The sequence below is a fragment of the Panthera leo genome, chromosome A1, assembly GCF_018350215.1.
Source record: "Panthera leo isolate Ple1 chromosome A1, P.leo_Ple1_pat1.1, whole genome shotgun sequence".
NCBI lineage: Eukaryota > Metazoa > Chordata > Mammalia > Carnivora > Felidae > Panthera > Panthera leo.
Window position 1 is genome coordinate 134,874,100 of NC_056679.1, and position 17,670 is coordinate 134,891,769.

A 17,670-nucleotide genomic window follows, 5' to 3' on the forward strand; every position below is an offset into this window, starting at 1 on the left:
AGGCTCTTCTGTCCTAATTCGTGTTAAGTTAAAATTATGAAGGGAGGTATTCATTTAACCCTTAAACGAAGATTTGGGTTCGTTTATTTTTTTCCTTCTCACTGCATTTTTTTTTTAAAGAAGTTGTGCAGGGTGCAAGCTGGTTGTGGGATAGTCGCTGTCTGATGGCGATGTGCACATGGGAGATAGTGTTCAGTCTATTCTTTCAAACGTATTTTAATGATTGAGGATATTTTTCCTGACAAGATCACACCTGCTGAGAAATGAAATGTGGCCTCTTTTTGCCTCTGAAATGAGTTTTACAAAACTTTGAGGAAAGGAAAAGTAGTAAGACATAGTGTTTTGAAGACTCCACAAGGTAAAGTTAGTTTTCAGTTACATGTGTAAGTTTTGCAGTGTGGCTGAGTCTTTGGGTCTCCAATAAATGTTGGCATTAAAATACAAGTTTTTTTTAAAAAGGACTTAAGGAAGGGACACCTTGGTGGCTCAGTCAGTTGAGTGTCCGACTTTGGCTCAGGTCATGATCTCACAGTTTGTGGGTTCCAGCCCCACGTGGGGCTCTGTGGTGACAAGTCAGAGGCTGGAGCCTGCTTTGGAATCTGTGTCTCCCTCTTTCTCTGCCCCTCCCTTCCTCTCCCTCCCTCTCTCTCTTTCTCTCATTAAAAAATAAACATTAAAAAAAATTTAAAAAGGGCTTAAAGAAAGTGAAAAACATTTCCTAAGCTGTTATAACATCTGTGTGTTCCATTTATTATTTGTAAGTGAATCCTACGTTTGTGTGATACTTTGAACATAGTGGGAGATGAATGAAATACAGTACACAGAAAGTTGATCCTTTTCTCCCAAGGAGAAGTTACTGATTCTGTTCTACCAGCAGAGGGCTCCCTTTTTAAGCTAATAAAGAAGCAGTATGTGTCTCGCCCATGACTTTTCAAAGACTGAAATTGAACCAGGGAAAAAACTCAGCTCACACTTTCAGTAATGTAATAGAACCTCTGTGGTAGAGGATTGGACATATCGTGAGACATTAGAAGCAGAGTTTTCAAATCTCTCCAAGTCGAAGCTGTTAGGCTTTCCAGTGGTCAGTGTTCTGTGACAGAATACTGTTGGACTAGTCAATATTTTAATCTTGGGGAAGTTTTGACATGGAACATCATGTAAATTTAGACAGATGCTTAAGAGACCGGTGTTTCCAAGGTTTCTAGCTTTAGAGAGACTATTTTTAAAAGTAGGCCAAGATTCTGCAGCTCAGGATGCAAAGGTTTTCTCTGAACTTGCCTTACGTCCCTGTGATCAGCAGGCAGGAGCTGCGAGATTCAGTTATAGACTCTTTTCTTCCCACTGGCAAGTAGGTTTTTCATGCTTTATCAGTCACACCAAAGGCAAGTTTGTAAAGACCCCTTGCCTACGTGGACTTTATGGTCCCCACCTAGATCTTCCTCTAGCACTCTCTACATATGACCCTGGGGTTCCCTTCCTGTACAGAGTCTGAGGGTCTTACAGACAGATCCTTGTTGCCTCGAAGAGAACTAGAAGGTGTTGTTTTTTTTTTTTTAAACCTTTAAATAAGCTAAAAATAGAGAACAGAAAAAGTCAGTTTTGTTATAGGTGTGAATTTTTTCACATGTGGCCTTTAAGACATTAACTTAAGTTTCACTTGTTAATTTTAACTTTATCTGGCAGAGGGAAGTAAAGACAGGGCCAGTGGGTGGAGAAAAAGGAGTTTAGGACTGAATGTCAGAAGGCTAGGTTGTGGCCCCGGAGCTTTGATCTTGTGCAAACCCCTTCGATCCCCCTGGATCAGGATCTTGTGTGTGTGTGTGTGTGTGTGTGTGTGTGTGTGTGTGTGTGTGTAGCATGAGGGATTTGCTCGAAGTGGTCTTTGGATTACTTTCTGGTTTTAAAGTTAGTGATTCTGTGATTTTCCATTGTTAAGGTTCTTGGGATATTAGTAAAGCCATCCATCTATGCTGATGCAGAGCGAAAATTTTCTTAGGTCAAATTTTAGTGTGGTCCATTAGCACTTTCTCAAAGGACACAGATCCTCTGGAAAGGCTCATGGGCTCCTTGCCCTCTCCTTTGCTCCATTTAGCAGTCACATGAACTGCATGCAGACACAACTTTTAATTACCAGACACTTCTAGGGCCAGTTAAACGTGAGTGGAAATTGGCTTCATAAAAGTATCTCGCAGAGTAGGGTTTTTCTGCTCCTCTTCATGAGGTCGTGGAGCATATGGGATCTACGTCTTCCCCACCAAACTCTCCTCCCAGGATCAAACTTTTTTTCAACCCTGTACCCTGCTCAGTTCCTCCGTAGGGCTTTCCTCTTACACCTGCGGGGCTGTCTGTGCTGGTGTGTGGGAGGAGGTGGACACGAGCAAGGCACGGTGTTCTGGGCTGTTCGGAGAGGTTCAGGCCTTTACAAGCAAGGCTTTGATTCTATTTTTGCTGAACTAGCTCAGCCACTTCCTGTGTTTGGCCGTGCATAGTGCCTCGCTTCACTGTGGCCACTTGAGCCCCGCGCGCTGCCGCAGCCAGTTAGAGAGACTATTTTAGGTCCCCTCACAATGGCCTTCTCATTTCCTTGGCGAAAATGAGCGAGTTGGGCTGGCAGTGGCCACTTGTTAGCCGATGACAACTTTGACTTTGACTTGGGCTCCCCTCCCCCACCCGAAATCCCTAGCTCAGCAAATATTTGAACCTGCCCAAGTTAATCATGAAGCCGTGATCTTTATCTGCGAGACGTGCGAGCGCCGGGGCTTTCTCCCTCCCGCGTACGGCACCACCGGCAGCCAGTGGCTGTGTCCATGGGGAGCGGGCGGTGAGCGGCGCTGCTGCGGCGGTCCTGTCCCGACGTCCGTGTCGCGCCGCGCGAGCCCGAGGGTCCCGCGCCGCCGCCGCCCCTGCGCTCAGCGGGCGGGAGCGCTGCCGCGGAGTGGGCGCCACCGTGGGGGCGGCGGGGAGAGCCGGGGGCGGCGTTCGCATTGTCGGAGACCGGCCTGGCCGCGGGAAACTGCAGACATGCATAACCTGCAAAGTAAGTTGCCTTTAACTTGTACCCCCTTCGCCACTGCCCTGCTTTTGTGCTTGTGTGCCAGGTTCCCCTCTGTAGTTTGTCTTTGCGGGTGTGTCAGTGAGACGAAGTGCTGTCTGGGGAGGGCAGATAAGAGATTAGCGGAGACACTCCCCCCTTTCCTGGAGGGGCACAGTGTGCGGAAAAGATGGGCTTTAGGCTGGAAACGGGGAAGGAGGTAATTACAAAGTGCTTGGCTGGAAGTTGGTGCCCGGCCAGGCTTTGGAGAGACGTGGAAAATCACCTGTCTCCCTCCCCTCCTCCCCTGGTCCGTTTGCCACATGGGATCCAGCAGCAGGACTGGTTTGCACCAAGTGCTCCCAAAGACATGGGGTAGCCCTCTGGGCTGTTAGCCTGGCCACAGCTGCTGGCGGGACTCCTCCTGGGGGAGAGAAAACACGTTTTTATTAAAAAATTTTTTCTGACCCTCAGTCGAGGACATATCCCAACCACTTGGACCATTTTTGTGCGTGTGATTTTGAATTTAGGAATAGAAAAGTGGCCCGGGCTGTCCGAGGGAGGGTATAGGTTGAGACTGCCTTCCTCATCAATGGGACAATAAATCCAGCTAGACAGGATTCAAGCAGAGTGCTCAGTGAAATGACATGCCTTTGCTCTACTATTTTATATGATTCTAAATTTGATAGAGGGTCTAACAATAAATTTTAAGGGGTTCTGTGTTCTTTAAATGGTCACACAAATATATGACATACATAAGTGCATTGATCACAAGCCCACTATAGTTTTTTTCAATCAGCTACTAATTGGGGATGGGGGCTTTTCCTCCTCACCTCTTCATAATAGTGTAAATGTAAAGAGGTGGTTTATAATGGAAATGTACATTAAGCTCTAGTGAGGATGGGAAGACTATATGCAGAATGGCTGTAGAGAACTGAAATTAATAGATTTATAGAGGAATTGATTTCTTTACATTAAATATTGCTAACCAGGAATAATAGTCCCCAGGGTAAGGCATTTGAGATTGGGGGGGGGGGGGCGGCGAACAACCAAAAGTGATTACATCACTCTCCCCTCAAGCAGTATTAGCACAAGAAGTCGGAGGATGGGTTTTTCAGTGACAAATAGTTTGCAAACATAACCCTACCTCTGCTCTGCATTCTTGATATATATGGCCCCTTTCTTTTTGGAAGGCGTAACTTACCTGGACTAGTCTTGTTAGACAGTAACATTAAATGTGTGCTGATAATAGGCAGATCTTCATTCCTGTTGAGATGTTGCATTATTATTCCCTAGTGGCTAGTGTTAACTTTAGTATGTTTGGTAGAAGGAGATTTTTCTTTAAATTGTGCTTTCTAATGTGGTACGTTTGTAACAGTGTTTAAGTTCTGAGTTGTCAGTGAGTTATGCAGGAATGAAATTAAACATCCTGAGTTCTTGATCCCTTCTGCTTTTAATATATACAGGAGGCATTTAAGGACTGTAAAATATACCTTAAATATACTATTGTGATGCATTTGTAAGATTTTTAAACCAAGGCATGACCAGGCTCTCCATAAACCCAGATGCACTAGGGAAAAAAAAAAAAAAAAAAAGCTCCGGGCTGCAGCATATCAGCTTTTGTCAACCTGCCAACAGCGGAGCGTACCATGCTGCAAGGAGTAATAAAAAAGGAATTAGAGAACTCAGTGCTGGAGGAGAAGAGTCAAATTAAACACCTTTTTGAAACGATGAGCATGTATACATTGCAGTTCTATGAAATGTGGGTTCTTCCTGAGGCTGGGATTGTGTTAAGACTGGATCTAGAAGAGAAATGATGGAGCAGGAGTGGTCTGGTGACATTTTTCTGACTTGATTGGCTGGGGTGTGTGATGTAATAGGTTACAGTGCAGCCCCTTATAGGTTTTAAAATGAATTCCAAGACACCATTACAAAGAAAGCCGGACTCTTTTCTTATAACTGAGCTCAGCCAAGGAAACTCTCGCACAAATGTACAACACTGTTTGGAATATGGAAGACCTGGATTTAGAATATGCTAAGACAGATATAAATTGTGGCACAGACTTGATGTTTTATATAGAAATGGATCCACCAGGTAACACTGCAGTATTCTTTTAGAAAGCTAGTTAATTTTGCGGATTTTTGGGGAGGGGGGAGGTTGACAACTACTGTAAACCGATCCTCTTGAGTTTTCTATTTTTTATTAATTTGTTGTAACTTAATAAAAATTAGTTTGATCATAGCTTGGACATTAAATCGTTTGCCTGTGGAAGCAAGCAGATCAGGCTGTCTGTTGGTAAATGGTTTTTTTTCTTACTTGAATAGATATGAATTGAATTCCAGTTTTTCACTGGTGTCTTTTGTTAATCGAGGTCCTTTGCTACTTGTGTTGTATTGTTGTGTATCTTTCATACTGTTCCTTTAATTAAAATGATGCGTCCTTTGTGCTGCTTTTCTCTTTTGACAGTGGATGGGAACAGTGGTACTTTGCAGTGATAACACTTGGTACTTTAGAAGGCGTGTAGAATGTAGCAGTGATTACAACTCAGTTGTAGGTGACCTGAAACTATTCTAAATCAGACGCTGAGACTTTGCCTACTCTTATATTGAGACACTATATTGAGAAAAGGAGTTGGCTTGCCCTTATTTCATCCTAGTCCTTATACAGTGTTCTTGATAGACTCCTGAAATAATTTTTGCGTGAAATACTGTCCTTTAAAACTTAACGACTTAGAATTCACTTACAAATCCTAGCCTTATTTTGCTTCCCAAATTTTCTTCCCGTATTAGCCCTGCTCCCAATTAAGAAATTCAGAAACACTTGACATTGAGGAAGAGGGATATGGTTTTTAATCAGTCTTGGCATATAGAGCACAATCTATCCACTAGAATATTAACATGAATGCTAAAGAGATTTAGGTCACAGATGAGTTTCTTAAAGTGGCTTTTGGCAAAAGAGGGCCTGAAATACTAAGATTAGAGAAACCCAATTCCTCCTCTTAAAACATATTGCTGTAGATGAGCTTTTTTCTTACAGCAACAGCATTTGTGGAGGACAGAAACCAAATTTGTCTTTTATAATTAAATAAGAGGAGGAAATTAAAGCCAACCCATGTGATTCCTCCTGCTCATATGTTCATGGTTTCCTATTTTAGATGGATTTGATCAGGCCTGAAACTTTAATATAACTAGAGCCTAGAAGCAGAATGCCGGGACTCAGGATTTACTCTGAAATACACTCACATGGCCAGCCGGGTTTATTTGTTCATCTGTAAGCCGTTCTCTCTTTTTCACTTCCTTTTCTTTTTGATCCATGCTCTGAGAGATGCCTTTTTTTTTTTAAAGCAAACGATCATGTTTCATGGAGTTGTGAATTACTGCTGTATTTCATAGTATTGTAAAGAAACTTAGTTCTCATTGCAACCTTCCACCGTAGTTGGGATCGCAAACAACTTTTTGTTTCTCTTTAATCTACAGCATTGCCTCCTAAACCACCCAAACCCACTACTGTAGCCAACAACGGTATGAATAACAATATGTCCTTACAAGATGCTGAATGGTACTGGGGAGATATCTCAAGGTAAGGCTCCACAAACTCTGGAGTTTTCGCTAGAGACAGAGCTCTGGTTTTAGAGAAAGAAACACACCAGCTTGCTGAGTTCCATTTTTAGGATATCCTCCAACATAAGCATGAAGCATAGTTGGTAGTCTTCCAAAGAAGACCAGAGAAGTCCCTGAGCACTGGGGAACTGTTGGGTGCTGGATGCCACAGGAAATTAAATACTCGAGAAGTCTCATTATTGACAGAGAGGTCAGGAAAGCACCAGGGTGAGGTGGCCCACAGCCTTAAGGGAGGGTCCAGGGTCGCTTTCTGTTAGGCAGAAGTATAAGAATTAATGTTAGTATCTTGTACGTATGAAAAAGGCCTGTTTATTTGTAGCTTTTTTTTTTTTTCTGAAGGGGAGGAAGGAGTCCTTTTCAGGATCATGACTTTGTGAGCTCATTGGCCAGAGTGATTAGTGTGTTTGGACCACCGATAGACCAGTAATGAAAGGTTTTTTTGTTTTTTTTTTCTTTTAGCTCCCAGTTTGTAATGAGATGAAATTTATTACATTTCTATATAAACAATACATATAATCAGAAAATGCAATTAAAAAGGGGTGGGGGGATAGAGGCTCTCTACATAGTTGGTGCTTAATTTTGCTGTGAAGCTAAAACTCTAAAAAAATCCTCAAGGTGAGCTTTGTCCTGTGTCCTTTTCGTTTCAGGGAAGAAGTGAATGAAAAACTTCGAGATACAGCTGATGGGACCTTTTTGGTACGAGATGCATCTACTAAAATGCACGGTGATTATACTCTTACACTAAGGTGAGTCCGGGAACATAGCAACGCTTGAGGTGTGTCAGTAGACACTGGAACACATTTCTAAAGAAGATTGTAATCATGCCCTTTATTTTATTGTGTTTACAGGAAAGGAGGAAATAACAAGTTAATCAAAATATTTCACCGAGATGGGAAATATGGCTTCTCTGACCCACTAACCTTCAACTCTGTGGTTGAACTAATAAACCACTACCGGAATGAGTCCCTAGCTCAGTATAATCCCAAACTGGACGTGAAATTACTTTATCCAGTATCCAAATACCAACAGGTATTCAAAACTGAAATGCTCACATTACAATGTTTAGACAAGACACTTTCAAATACTTAGAAAACATTGTGAAGCAGGTGAATTGCATGTAATAAAATTTCAAAAACTTTATACCTGTGGTCACAAAATTACAGTTTGAGTATGGCCAGTTACTGGACTGCATAGCTGATGAACTGAAGTTTTCTCTCTTCTCATCTCTCATTCTTCCAGGATCAAGTTGTCAAAGAAGATAATATTGAAGCTGTAGGGAAAAAATTACATGAATATAACACTCAATTTCAAGAAAAAAGTCGGGAATATGATAGATTATATGAAGATTATACCCGTACTTCCCAGGTGAGTTTTTTGCTAAAATCAAATTAAAATCTCAGAACTCTTAGTTACTAGAATCGAACATGTGTCAGTTCGGTTTAGGAAAAAGAAAGTAAAGTTGAGGTTTTGCTCATCAAGTGGGGGGAAAGATCATGTATTTGCAGATCATCGTTTAATATTCATAGCATCTCTAATAAACCTTTTAAATGAAGCTCGTAAGTGTCAGAATGAGAAGTTCTCGTGATGATAATTGCAGAGGTCGCTGGGAGTTTCAAGTGGATTTGACGTAACAACTCAAAGTTCCACAAACTTGTCTGACCTCCAAAATGAAGATTTAACTTTTTGATGCCCTGTAATAAAAAAAAAAAAAAAAAAAAGTATAGAAGCTCCATTTATGGCAGTGTTTTCCTGGAGAGGTAATCTTCTCTAGGCTATGATGTATCTAGAACCACCAGAGGGAGTAGAAGGCAACATGGATTCCTTAAATTGCTGATAAAGGGGAATGGCTTTTAAAATGAAAACTATAGGAAATTGTTAGGCAGTCTGCTTTCATAGACTGGGAAAATTCCCAAAGGAAATGTGTGCTTCTGTGATACTATTTTAATGGGTTTTATGAATTAGAGGCCTTCCTTGCTAACAGAGTCCCTTCCATGCTAGACAGGAATACCATCAAATGTCCCGGCAGTGTCTCACAATAACAAATTATCCGTTCTTTGAAAGGTATGACATTGTCTTATTAAACATTGTGTTGTAGGAAATCCAGATGAAAAGAACAGCTATTGAAGCATTTAATGAAACCATAAAAATATTTGAAGAGCAGTGCCAAAGCCAAGAACGGTACAGCAAAGAATACATAGAAAAATTTAAACGGGAAGGCAATGAGAAAGAAATACAAAGGTTGGTGAACCATGAGGGTTGTCCCTGTGCTCAAGATAATAATGCAAATCCTCCAGAACTGTTGAAAGATGATCTTGCTTTCTGCCCCTTGAATAATTTTTAAAAATGGCAGCACGAGAAAGCATTCTTTCTGACTTTCTATAAGCTGTGGGAAACCATTGTGGTGAAGCAGGTCATGACCGATGCCTTACTCTTGCCTATAGGATTATGCATAATTATGAAAAGTTGAAGTCTCGCATCAGTGAAATTGTGGACAGTAGAAGACGACTGGAGGAGGACTTGAAGAAACAGGCAGCTGAGTATCGGGAGATTGACAAGCGCATGAACAGCATTAAACCAGACCTCATTCAGCTGAGAAAGACAAGAGACCAATACTTGATGTAAGTCCTCGAGGCAGAACCCTGGGAGCAAATTACCGGCAGTTGCCAAAACCAAGGATCCATGATTAATGCATTTTCCTTTTCTAACTGTCTTCCAGGTGGTTGACTCAGAAAGGTGTTCGGCAGAAGAAGCTGAACGAGTGGCTGGGCAATGAGAACACTGAAGAGTGAGTACTCACCGTAGGTGGGAGGCTGGCGGGGGCGGGGGGGGGTCTTCATGGTAAGAGAACTCGTGACTTGCTTTGTTTGCAGACCAAGTGAGGAATTTCACGGAGTTTGGAACATCTTCTGTAAACCACATTGCATTATCCAGAATGTTACAAAAAAGGAAAGTTTAGTGAAGGATGCAGAGTTAGTTTTTACCCACAGTGCAATTGAGTGACTCTGTCTAGAAGGAAGGCCCCAAACCTGTAAAAATCCCCAGTGGGTTTCTGGAACAGTCGGGAGGAAAAAAAGGACACAATTCTGTTCAGTGTATCTTTAAAGCTTAAGGCTAGGTTTTGTTTGAATTACAGGAGAAACTGGCAGTCCTCCTAGTCAGTCGGTTTCCTGATCTGAACTGGACAAACAGGATCGTTTGATACCTTCCCCTCTGCCCAGCTGCCTACATGTAGCTCCTGACTTACAAAGAGGAAGAGTCTTACTACTGGGGCTCTTTGTCCAGGGAGGTCACATGGAAGGCTGAGCTCCACGGCGAAGTGCCGCCTGAGTCAGAGCCGCGGTGGCTGGCCTGACGGGCTCGGTGGGAGAGGTGACCTCTCCCAGGGCTTCATGTCAAACCTTTCTCTCCTGCCTCCTTAGCCAATACTCGCTGGTGGAGGATGATGAGGATTTGCCGCACCACGACGAGAAGACATGGAATGTCGGCAGCAGCAACAGAAACAAGGCTGAAAACCTACTCCGGGGGAAGCGAGATGGCACCTTCCTGGTCCGGGAAAGCAGTAAACAGGGCTGCTATGCCTGCTCGGTAGTGTACGTATCTTTCTCTCCTGTCAGACAGCTGCGGACGTGTTTCATTCATTCAGTCAACCAAGCTTCTAAGAACCTCACAGTGCCATAACCTAGAGTAGGAAGTAGAAAAGATACAACGTTTTTCAGGTCTAGGCAGAAGCATAGAAACCTGCTGTTGAGTTCAAAGACTGGGGTTTGGGTCTCAGTTCACCAACTACTTCATCTCATCATGAGCAGTCTCGATCTTCTCATCTTTAAAATGGAAGTAGCAACACGGGGTGGGGGGGTTTGTTTTACTTCCCGAGGTTAATAGCATTACAATATGAGGGAATTCACACGAGAGCTCCACCCGCAGGTCAAGTCTGCACCAGGAACAGGGCCCAACAGCCAGAGAGAGAGGTCATTGGCCTTGAGATCAGTGTACCCAAGAGAAGACCTTTCTGGCATGTGGCACGTTTTCCGTTTATGTCCCATGTGTTTGGGGAATACTGTGAACACTAAGTTTCGGATCACTATGAGTTAAGAAAAGCGAGTATCCTCTGGGACGGAAAGGTTCTGAAAATTGCACCCAGCCATCTCCCTCCATTTAACCGGAGAAATATTCCTACTGAACAGGAGGGAGAGAGTTGAGGATAAATGCAACGTGAGAGGCTGGTCTGCAAGAATGCAATTCATGCCTGTGCTAACCGTAGAGCCCTGCTCGCATGGCGGGGCCGTCGGTGATGGTAGTGCGCGTGTCCTCTACCCGATCTCGTTTCTCAAAGTCACCCTGTGACACGTCTGCCACCTTCAAGATGAGAATACAGTGGCTCAGGGAAGCTGAGGTAGCAGCCCAAGCCCGTAGCTCCCCTGGGAGTGTTCCCTTCCTGGAGCAAGGCCCGCAGAGGGTACTTTTTCACGAGGACCCTTTTCTGAAAACCGTGTTCTCTCTCTCTGTCCTCTGCAGGGTGGATGGCGAAGTGAAGCACTGTGTCATCAACAAAACGGCAACTGGCTACGGCTTTGCTGAGCCCTATAACCTGTACAGCTCCCTCAAAGAGCTGGTGCTACATTACCAACACACCTCCCTCGTGCAGCACAACGACTCCCTCAACGTCACACTAGCCTACCCGGTATATGCACAGCAGAGGCGATGAAGCACTTGTCCTCTGATCCTTCTCCTGGAGCTCAACCACCCCGAGGCCTCTGGAAAGCACAGGGCTCCTCTGCAGCCTGACCTGTAATTGAGCTGAGGAAACGCAGCCATCTGCCTTCAGATGGGACTCGAGCTTTCGACAAAAAAGTAGAGGGGAAGATACGCAGCCTAGCACTGTGCCAGGACCACACGTTTCTGGAGTCCTTGTCCTTTTTTTTAAATTTTTTTTTTTTATTTTTTATTTGTTGGTTTAATTTAAAGCCACAAGGACACACAACACAAAGAGAAAAAGAAATGCAAAAATCTCTGCGTGCAGGGACAAAGAGGCCTTTAACCATGGTGCTTGTTAATGCTTTTTGAAGCTTTACCAGCTCAAAGTTGGGACCTTGTAGACCAGAGGGTGGACGGGCTCAAGAGCCCTGGCCTGGGGACGCTCGAGCCGGGCTGCTTCAGCCTGGGTATGGGCTGCGCACGGTGGACCCAGACACATCGCACTGTGGATTATTTCATTTTCTAACAAATGAACGGTATGTAGCAGAAAGGCACTTCGGCTCACCAGAGACGTTTTGGGAGAACGTCCACTCACGTACGTTCAGAGGAAATTCTGTTGTAGCTGAATGCCAGAAAGTGTTTCCTTTAAACTTTAAAAACCACCACACCAACAGAAAAATGGAGCTTGGAAAACCGGACTTTAAAGGACATTCATTATATAAAATATGTACATAACAATGGATGACTAACTATCAAATAGATGGATTTGTATCAATACCAAATAGCTTCTGTTTTGTTTTCCTGAAGACTAAATTCACAGTGCTATGCAATTCTTAATTTTCATTGTTCTCGGTTTTAAATGTACCTTCAGAATAAGCTTACCCCATCCCAATTTTTGTTGCCTGAAAATATTATTGTCCCTAATTTTTTTTTGTTAATATTCATTTTGTGATTTTTTTTTTTTAAAGAAGAAATGTGTACAGGATGCCAGTAAAAAAAAAACAAAAAAACAAAAAAACAAAAATGGCTTCAGAATTAAAACTATGAATTATTTTACACTTTTTCTTGTACAGAGTACTTGGCTGTTAGCCCAAGGTTAAAAAGTTCATAACAGATTTTTGTGGACTAAATGTTTTGTTGGGCAGTGCCTGATAAGCTTCAAAGCTGCTTTATTCAATAAAAAAAAGAGAAAGATATATGAATATGACAAAGTATTGCTGAGTTCAACAATGTTGTTTCAAAACTCTTAAAATACGGTACCAGGTAATGTGTGCTTCATTAAAAATTGTGAACTTCTTGAATCTGGGGTGGGGGTGGGGGGAGAGGTAGCAAAGGGATGTACAGGTGGGGGGAGGGAGGGCTAGGATGGTTTGCACTTTCTCCTGATTACAGAGAAATGAGTAACTACTTCACTCTTTTCCCACTTGGATCTGCGAGTTATTACACATTAATTACAAGTACAAGACCTACTGGAACGCTAACGCCATGGAGCAGGTCAGAGCATCTAGTTCTTAGGAAGAAAGGGAGCCTCCTGGGGCAGTGTCCGCCTTTGTTTGGACCACTGTTTTCAAGGTATCGTCGCTGCATTTAGACCATGTGTCTCTCCAACGTTAGACTACCCATTGCAACCATAAAGCTTCATTTTGGAAGAAGCATGATCTGAAAAACTATTTTCAATCCGCCCATGTGTTATTTTCCTAGCTTTCTATTCAATTGAGATCATAAAGCAAATAAACAGGATCCTCACCGTTACCGCGTTGGGCTGTGTCGAGCTCGTTAAGGTCCTAGCCGCTTCAGGAATCCTGACAGTGCTTCTCATTCATCAGAGTCACTGTGTGTGTTACACGTCACTGTGGGGAAAGGAAGAGGTTTTAGAGTGTTCTTTCCAATTCTGAGCAAGAGGGAGAGGTCTCTCTCCCTGACTGACATATGCAAAGTCCATTCTGTTCCACGGAAACTGTCCGTTTGCGGGGGGAGCAGCACAGGATCAGTGTGACGGTCCCTCTCCGGGTAGGTTCAGACAGGATCTTAAAAAAATCAGTTTTCCTTTCCCAGGAGTGGTTCAGCCACGGCTTGCTTTCTGACACTGGGGAGGGGTTTTTGTTTTGGTTTTCAGTGTTGTTCCTTTTAGAAATTCTTCTGAAAATAATCAGTCTAGCCGCTGACTTCATCAACTGTAGAATGTATTTTTTTCTTCTTTACATGATGCTATGATGCTATCCATACCAAGAGCAATAGTCAGTCTTACGGCCAGACTGTCAGCCTTCACACTTGACTGTACTGATCTGACCGCCTCCCTCTCATCACACAACTGAGGATCCCCCTGGGTGTAGTCTGTAAGTGTCAACTTTAAAAACACCCTTCCCCTTCACACAGAAGTCTGACGACTAATTAAGAGTGGTTTATCAACTAGCATTTTGGTGGGGTTTTTTTGATAGCACATCCACGTATGCTGTTAGGTATAATTTTCATTTACTATCTGAAATACAAGATTGAAGATGGAATGTTTCATACCAAGTTTGGTTAATGTTTCTGGTTCAACACTCTGGCAAGGTGGCCTGGTATTCAGGCACCTGCCTTATTTTTGCGTTTCGCAAACATAAATGCAAGAGGAAAGTTTCTCTTTGAACAGCAGAGGCAGGATTCATCATTCCCTGTTATGTCGTAACTCACTAGATCTGTGATGTTACATCTCTGCCAAACGCCTTTTTAATTGCATGTAGCATACCCACCACATTCGTCCTTATAGATGTTTGACCAGAAGGGCTCTTTGCGTTCAATCAGACAGTCTTCTCCTAATAACACTGAGTGGCTCGTGAGTATGAATGGATACAGCAGAGGCATTCCTGATAGCATGCTTTTATGCATGCATTGATTCTCCCCACCCAATGTAACATCCTAAAGATAAAAGCCAGACGCTAAGCTAGCTGCAGAGAGGCTGGGATAGGGCTGTACAAGTGGGAGCACCGGGACCTGATCGTACACACGGAAGAAAAATCAGAACCGTGTGAAAAGGCAAAAAGCATGTGTTTGCAACATCTGACAAGTTCACGGCCCTTGATATATGTATATATGTATATGTGCATGGACTGTTTCCAGTACACCTTTCAGCCACAACAGATCCACAGTCATCGAGTTCAAGTACATAACAAGCAAATGTCTAGTACAATTCTTGTGTATGTGTATGGGTGGTTTGTTTTTTTTTTTTTCCTTTGAAGTTGCTTTGTCTTAAAAAGGTGAAAACTTTGCAGGTGAAGTGAGAAGTTCATAATTCTTTGGCTTTTTTTCTGCTTTTAAAAGTTACTCCTTTGGGGGAGCTGGTCTGGATGACTCACTTAACTTGGAAATCCTCATTTTCGGTGTGTCGAGTCACAATGTGTTTATGTGAGCTGTCACTGTGGGGAATCAATTGCTTTGTCATATAGCTGGTTATGAACTAGTGACGTGTTTGGGAGTCCTACTGATGTTCCTTAATGGGAGAAAAACTCTGCTGGTTTTAACACCTGTGCTTTTGCTATGCATGGTATCCAAGTAGTTGGAGAACAGACCCTGAAATCTGAGTTCGGGGCCTTTTAAGAAAGGGGCAGTTTAAAGCACAATGCCTCACATGGGACAAAGTTTGAAAATACCAAATTCTTATTTTTTAAAAATCTAGTTGTATAAAGTATTAGTATTATGAGTAGCAAGGGAACAGAATTGGGTTCATTGGAAACACTATTCAACTTAAGGTTAAACTTGTCACCATGCGATAGCATTAGCTGCCCGGGATGCTGCTATTAAAAAAAAAGAAAAAAAAAAAAAAAAAAAGAAAAAAAATTAAAAAAAAAAGCAAAACAAAAAAACTCATTTATATGTGTGTATTTTTTAAAGCTACGATCTGTTCAATGTTTTTACAAATCTGTTTATATGACATTGTTAAAATAAAGTTGGTCTTTTGACGAGAGGGAGGATGTCATGGTCAGTTGTAATTTTGCCTTTACAAGGCAACGGGGGTGGGGGGGGTGGGGGGAGTGTGCCTCCTTGACATTTTGTTCAAGCTATAGATTCAACGGAGCTATGTCTTGTTGTTTTAAGTTGCTTTGATGCATTGTATTAGGTCTTCAAACAGAATAAAGGTTGTTTTGAAACTGAAGTTATGGTTTGAAGTCTCAGTGATCACCTAAGAAGCGTTTCTAAAATTGCTCTCTTGCTCTTCTGGTTAACAAACATCACTGCTGTTCCCAGGGCTTCCCACCTCCGTTTTCATCCTATTACCACATTATCGCAAGACACCACTTCACAGGAATGATAGGTTAGTGTTACTGGCGTAACTTCACCATATTCTCAGGGATGAAAAGAAGTTAACTCTAGGTGATGTGATATCATTGCAAAGCATGTTCTTGCTATAATGGCCACTGTCCCTCAATTCTTTCCCCATCCATCCATCCCACTTTGTTAAGCCTGCTGGTTTTGTCTCTATTCTGCAGTCCGCATATATTGAACACCCACAGGACAAGGACAGCCTGAGGCACTCTTCAACACGCCTAAGTGTGACACGGGATGTGGCGTGAGGCTTAGGGAGCAAAGCTACACTCCAGAGTGAGGTTTCTCATTGTAGCATCTAGTTAATACATACAAACCTTTCTTAATCTGCAATACCTTTCCTATTTGTTGTTTTTTTTTTTAATTTTTTTTTTTTTTTTTTACATTTATCTATTTTTGAGAAACAGAGTGAGACAAAGCGTGAGCGGGGGAGGGGCAGAGAGCGGACACACAGAATCTGAAGCAGACTCCAGGCTCTGAGCAAGCGGTCAGCACAGAGCCTGATGCGGGGCTCAAACCCACAGACTGTGAGATCATGACCTGAGCCGAAGTCGGACGCTCAACCGACTGAGCCACCCAGGCGCCCCTCCTATTTGTTTTTATTGCTGAGTGAATTTACAGCGATCCTACTTTGCATGTATATGGCACTCATTCACCATGTAGGCACAGCAAGGGTCCTGGACCTGGAGGCGTGGTCTAGTAATGGAAATGAGAGGGGCACGTAAATACAGTCATGGCAACAATGACTAACAGAGTATGGCAGGAACTCTGATTCCCTTCCTGCTTTTCCCCTGCTCGGTTCCGTATCCCAGAGAACTACATTCCCAGGGTCTCTTGTCATCTGGCTTCTAGGTCCTGAGTCCTCCCGCGGCACTAACTCTTGCCAGATCAACCCTCCCGACCAAGGTTTGAGGGGCCCCAGGATGCTCTGCCTCTCAGAAGAAGCCTCTGGCTTCTGAGCTACATAGAGCCTCAGTGCCTCCTGCCATTTTTAGTCTGGCCCCAGGGGTGGTGGCAGCTATCGGCTATTGCTAATCCTCAGGATTCTCTCACCCCCACCTGTCTGGTTTCTGAGACCTTCCACCATGTGAGTAACCTATTCTCATCATTCAATTCTTCCTATCACAGCTAGATTTTTTTTTTCCTGGCTGACCTTTGATTGATAAACCATGTAAGTTCCATTCAATACTGTATATGCATCATCTCATATAATCCTTCCACAATTGTGAGTTTGAAGACAAGCTTTCCATTCTACGATCAGAAACTGAAGGAGACATGTTACATGATTTACTCCGATCATGCAACAATTAGAAGAGTGGAGCACTAAGCCGTGTGACTCAAGCCAAAGCTCCTCACGCTGTCACAGCCTTCCAATGAGAAATGCTAGGAAGTTCAAAGAAAGCTTTACGGGTCACTCTTCCTGATGAGGCGCTGAAGATGAGGTTTCCACTGGTGGACAGCGCACAAGGGACCAGTAACGAATGGCAGGAAATGGCAAAGGTTTGCTTTCCACCAGAGGTTCCTGACCAACAGCATTATCATCAGCACTACCTGGAAACCTGTCCCAAGTGCAAATTCGAGGTTCTCACCCTCAAACTACTAACGCAGAGTAGGCCCAGCAACCTTTTTCCACAAGTTCTCCAGTTTAAAAAAGGTTTTTTTCCAATGTTTATTTTTGAGAAACAGAGAAAGAGTGCGAGTGGGGGAGGGGCAGAGAGCGAAGGAGACACAGAATCCAAAGCGGGCTCCAGGCTTTGAGCTGTCAGCACAGGGCTTGAACTCAGGAACCATGAGATGATGTCCTGAGCCAAAGGCGGGTGCTTAAACGATAGAGCCACCCAGGTGCTCCAGTTCTCTGACTTTAATGCAAACTCAAGTGTGAGAATCACTAGTTAACATCACCCGATTGTCGAAATAGTAGTACCAGTATTTTCATTAGAAGCCACTGCTATTATTAATGAGTGACAGAAACATATTTTTACTTTATGATATAATTTACATTCATAGCATAGAGTCTATAC

The 17,670-nt window shown here is 43.1% G+C and overlaps 1 protein-coding gene across 5 annotated transcripts in view; it reads left to right on the plus strand.

Moving 5' to 3' along the window:
- Positions 1 to 15,479, plus strand: part of PIK3R1 (phosphoinositide-3-kinase regulatory subunit 1) — an 86,531-nt gene extending 71,052 nt beyond the window's left edge. For 3 of the 5 annotated variants that reach the window (XM_042940438.1, XM_042940441.1, XM_042940440.1), the window contains exons 8-16: positions 6,509 to 6,611; positions 7,300 to 7,398; positions 7,501 to 7,681; positions 7,892 to 8,017; positions 8,748 to 8,890; positions 9,094 to 9,270; positions 9,369 to 9,437; positions 10,072 to 10,242; positions 11,168 to 15,479. In XM_042940438.1, coding sequence (XP_042796372.1) covers positions 6,509 to 6,611; positions 7,300 to 7,398; positions 7,501 to 7,681; positions 7,892 to 8,017; positions 8,748 to 8,890; positions 9,094 to 9,270; positions 9,369 to 9,437; positions 10,072 to 10,242; positions 11,168 to 11,357 — 1,259 coding nt within the window. In that variant the 3' untranslated portion in view covers positions 11,358 to 15,479. Of the gene's footprint in view, positions 1 to 769; positions 3,038 to 4,079; positions 5,127 to 6,508; positions 6,612 to 7,299; positions 7,399 to 7,500; positions 7,682 to 7,891; positions 8,018 to 8,747; positions 8,891 to 9,093; positions 9,271 to 9,368; positions 9,438 to 10,071; positions 10,243 to 11,167 lie in introns of those variants that run through there. The other 2 variants (XM_042940442.1, XM_042940443.1) reach the window with 2 other exon arrangements.
- Positions 15,480 to 17,670: the final 2,191 nt, after the last annotated feature.